A 5,000-nucleotide genomic window follows, 5' to 3' on the forward strand; every position below is an offset into this window, starting at 1 on the left:
GTGTGTGTGTGTGTGTGTGTGTGTGTGTGTGTGTGTGAGTGCTCATGTGTGTGTGTGTGTGTGTGTGTGTGTGTGTGTGTGTGTGTGTGTCTTACCCAAAGGGTAGTCCAGAGCCCCCGACACATTTTTTTACATGTGACACAGTAAACCAGTGCTGTTAAAAACGGCTCCTTTTACATGCCTACAAATGACCTACATAAGACACATAAGTCATTTGTACAACTAAGCTCGGGTTGTCTTGTGAGAACAAGACAACCTTTACCCCTGCTCTGGGATCAGCCAGTGCCTAAGGGATGGAAGAGATACTGTGTCTGGTGTTGTTCCCCGTTTGACCACCAGGGGCAGTGCCTCCCCAGCCCGCCCTATGGCTCAGAGGCCCTCGACTCCCCGTCTCTGGAAGAGGCGGTGGAGGACGCCGCCAAGTTCCCCGGGGAGGCCTGGAGGCCGGTAAAGACCAATCAGAAAATGAGGCGATTTGAAATAAATATATAGAAAGGAAAATAAATATATTAAAAAATATATATATAAATATATATATACATATATAAAAAAAAAAAAATATATATATATATATATATATATGCATATATATATATATATATATATATGTATATATATATATATAAATATATATATATATGCATAGATATATATAGTTGATATATATACCAGATTATGCTAGTAGGTAGCTCACAGCAAGTAGCTTTAGCGTGGTACTTTTTCTTTCAGCAGACGCAGTCATTCATTTTTTAATCAATACTTTTATTTATTTATTGTTCATGAATGCATTTCTTTAATTCGTTATTAATTTATGACATTTTTTTAAATATTTTTGATTAATTGATTCATTTGTTTATTCATTTAGCATAATTGTATGCATTTTCTGAATTATTAATTGATTAAGCTATGATTTGTTTGTTTGTGTGAGTGTCTCTGTTCATACTGGTTCTCTTCGCCCCTCCTTAATCTAACATCTCCATCACCATCTCCCCTCGCTGTTGCTGCCGGCCCTTTAAGAAAAAACGCACACAGCAACAGGAGCAGATGAGTTTTCGATTCAAAGAGAAGATCAAGGGTCACACTCCGTTACCTGCTGTTGGAAAGCAGGTATGACCCGACTGTACGGGTCAAGTGAAGACCTCCCCACACGCTATTTCTTAGTGACCTTGCGTCTCTAGACCCCCTCAGCTTTTCTTAGAATCATCCCGTGCTCTTTTAAAGGTTTGTGTCCTGTCGACTTCAAATGAATTTTTTTCATTTATTTATCATTAATTTAATATTTATTTTATTTATTTATCCTCACCCATATTTAATCGACGTTTCAAAAAATGGGTTTACGACCCACATAAAACCAGATTTATGGAGCGCAGTCCTTTGGATCGACTCGACAATCAATCAGAGCTCTTGCGCGACTCGGTGCCGACCACGTAGGGTTAATGGTGCGGCGGCGGTCACTACGGTCGGGATCATGGAGGACGGTATTTGGGTAACCCTGCAGGCCATGGCCCGTGTGACTCTCTGAATACCCCCTATTGACACAGCGAGGTAGTGGCTGCCTGCCTGCCCTCTGGCACAGTGACAAGGGAAGCTGCTTTTAGGGAACATTCGAACATGACGCTTTTCATAAAATAGTGTTCTTTTTTTTTTATCTTTCAACCGTCGAGAGCAACGTTTTGTGTCGCTGTGTGTGCGTGTGTCTGTGTGTGTGTGTGTGTGTGTGTGTGTGTGCGTTTCAGAATGTGCGTTTGTGTACCTGCTGCTTTGGATGCTGACGCGGTTGATTTGGGGTTGCTTTATGTCCACTGTCGTTCCTAACCTTTCCCATTGTCTGTTCCCTTCTGTTTGCTCGACCTCCCCCCCCCCCCCCCCCCCCCTCCCATGGTCCCCCTTTGGTAGAACTTCGTCCGGATGTACACCGAGGGAGTGAGCTCCATGGCCGAGCAGATAACCAATCAGATTCAAAGCCAGGAGCCGGTAAGTGGCAGCTCCGCCTCTTTCACTCTTAAGCGCTGTAATCACAGTCAAGACACCTCCTGATCAGTGTTGCCAGATTGGGCCAGATTTCCTGCTCATCGCTGGAGCCAGGGTTTCCAGATTGGGCGGGAAATATGGCCCAATCTGGCAAAATCTGTCAATAATGCTCCTGATCCCCAACACCGGGCCCCCAATAGGCCCCTGTGGGCACAGGACCCGTGGAGGTCCAATAGACTCTGTGAGTTCTGTTGAAGGACCATTGCACAGGTAGACGGATTCTAGAGAGATCCATTGACCTTTTGACCTCTTCAATTTACATTTATATTTAGTCGCTTTCACCATGCGACATACAATAAGTACATTTGTCAGAAGAAGGAGAAACAACATTATATCGCTGTCGGTACAGTAAGGATGTTCATAGAACCAAGTACTAACAATCGCTAGGTTAGCCCATTCCTGTACACAACAAAGACAGCGAGTTTAAGTTATCCTTTGTTGTTCCTTTTTGGGGGGAAATTCTTACTCTCCTTTTGACCCCATCCGGGAGCCGGTGAAGGCATACACACTTCCACGTAGATACACACAGGAGACACACACATGGGGGCACACCCGGAGCAGTGGGCAGCCGCAGCGCGGCGTCCGGGGAGCAGGTTGGGGGTTTCAGGTGCCTTGCTCGAGGGCACCTCATCCGTGGATGAGGTCGTAGGGGAGGGCTGCACAACTACTGCCCCCGTCCACTTTTTTTGCCTACCGGTCGGGATTCGAACCGGCAACCCTCCGGTCACTGGTCCAACTCCTTAACCAGTAGGCCGATAGCAGGCAGATAGGCCGCGGCGATTATTTAATTTTTTTCGGCAACTCTCTACTGTGGCCCCTTGCAGGCGTCGCCGGGGGCGACGGCTGTGTCGGCGGGGGCCAGCGGCGTGTGCTTCTTCTGCAGCCAGCGGGTGTACGTGATGGAGCGTCTGAGCGCGGAGGGGCTGTTCTTCCACCGCAGCTGCTTCCAGTGCGACCACTGCCGCACCACCCTGCGCCTGTCCTCCTACGCCTGGGACGCGGCCGGAGGTGAGCGCCGACCGTGGGCAGGAGGCTCCACCCGTGGCTGGGGATGCAGAGGGCCCGTGCGTGCTGGAGCTAAAGGGGACGGGGTTTGGGCGCCGGTGTGGTTTGTGGTTTACAATGCGTTGTTGGGTTCGACTCAGAGTTCGACTATTTTTGTTTGTGTGTTTTTGATTTTTTTCTTGGTACTTTTTGTATCTGAAAAATGTTAGAATAATAAAAAAATGTAAAAAAAATATACATGTGTAAAAAATATTACCATTATATTTAAAATAATTAGATAGATAACAAATATTAAAGAAATGATATATTAAAAAAAAAAAGTATAAAAAAAGAAAAAAAAAAAAGTACAGAAACGATCGCTTGTTAGGGATGTGTTCACATTCCTGGGTTTTGGGATTAAAGGTCTTTTTTATTTGCGCGTCAAATAAAAAACAGCCCAGAAGCCTGCGTACATTCACCGACACACCTTCGGTGAATGTACCCCCGTCCCAACCCCCGGTCTCCCCCCGAAACCCCGCCCGTCTGATCCCACCCTTACTGCAACATCGTTTCAGCGTTGAAACGTTTACTTTACACATTAAAGAACCACGGCCGTGACAAAAAACACAGACATATCAGAGGAATAAATAATAAGTTATAATAATAAATACCAAACCCAAAATATTTTAACGATGAAAATGGGTATGGTGGCATATTATGTTCCTTTATGAACATAATGAATATGTTGCCCTTCAAATTCAAGCAACTGCTTTGCTCTTCATAATATTTACGACACTACTCAAACACAAACAGGCGTGAATGGATCATTTTTTAATTTTGATGAAATTCGTCAGAGTGTCCTTCAGTCATCGCTGTGATTGATGGACTGTGACATTATCGTCTTTGATGGAACATTATCGTCCGTGGGAACATCACACATGTGGACAGATTAAAACCACGATCCCGTAGCCCGGTCAAGATACTGTCACCATTGTCTATCAGTCTGATGACATACCCACAAGCCCTCAAGGGCAAAAGTAACATACGATTCCCCCCCCCATAAGAGTGCTCTTATGGGGTCATCTGACTCCTTCATGTCCGTGAAGTGTTTTGAGTGTGTGAATCTGTGTGTGTTTGTGTGTTTGCTTACACACAAGACAAGAGTGTGTTCAGCCTGACGGGGAATAAGGCTTTTATTGTCAGATGTTACAATTGGTGCACTGTTGACGCCCTGGGCGTGTTTAATTGCTCATGTTGTGGTCCTCAGGTTTGGGTTCTGTGTATGTGTTTGTTGTGTGTGTGTGTGTGTGTGTGTGTGTGTGTGTGTGTGTGTGTGTACTCGATGCGCGTACAAAGGCTGTTTTGAGTTGAGGTTAGTGTCTATTGCTCCCAGGGGTGACAGCTCGAGGGGGAGAGAGGAGGGCCTCCCAAAAGCTTGCCGTCCCTATTTTGAGATCAAATATTTTGTGTGTTCTGTTCAAAACCCGCGGACCAATCAGAAGCCAGGCGCTCAGCGGTTCAAACATGAGGCGGGAGACGTACGGCTACAGACGAAAAAGTATATATGTGTCGTGTGTTGCCGCCGCCTCACTCATTCCACTGATCTACGCGTACGAGCGGAACACTCTCCTCCTGGGTGGCCTCAGACTTTACACATTTTCTCCAAATTTTCATTATTTTTGAAAATATATCTTTGACTCAACTTATTTGTTGACTAGTTGACAGCCGTCATGGAGTCGTCCGACTGTAAGTCTGACTTAATTCGACCAATGCTCAGTTTCACGTCTCGTTTTCTGTGACTAAGCTGTTTTTTTTTTTATCTCCATCCCGGGGGGGGGGGGCTGCCTTAGAGGAGGACAGCCCCCGCTTAGTGCTGCTCTTATCGGGCTCTGATCTCGGGAGTCGTTCTGAGCGCAGGTCGCTGCCTCGCTCCTCTCTCTGGCTCACATCTCCGCTGTTTGTGTGTGTGTGTGTGTGTGTGTGTG

The 5,000-nt window shown here is 45.9% G+C and overlaps 1 protein-coding gene across 2 annotated transcripts in view; it reads left to right on the forward strand.

The window, feature by feature from the left end:
- Positions 1-5,000, forward strand: part of LOC132454942 (protein-methionine sulfoxide oxidase mical3b-like) — a 23,405-nt gene that overhangs the window by 14,358 nt on the left and 4,047 nt on the right. The window contains exons 16-19 of one of the 2 annotated variants that reach the window (XM_060048559.1): positions 340-447; positions 1,018-1,107; positions 1,897-1,974; positions 2,856-3,039. In XM_060048559.1, coding sequence (XP_059904542.1) covers positions 340-447; positions 1,018-1,107; positions 1,897-1,974; positions 2,856-3,039 — 460 coding nt within the window. The remainder of the gene's footprint in view (positions 1-339; positions 448-1,017; positions 1,108-1,896; positions 1,975-2,855; positions 3,040-5,000) is intronic. The other variant, XM_060048561.1, reaches the window with a different exon arrangement.

This window comes from Gadus macrocephalus, chromosome 4 (genome assembly GCF_031168955.1).
Source record: "Gadus macrocephalus chromosome 4, ASM3116895v1".
In the NCBI taxonomy this organism is placed as follows: Eukaryota; Metazoa; Chordata; class Actinopteri; order Gadiformes; family Gadidae; genus Gadus; species Gadus macrocephalus.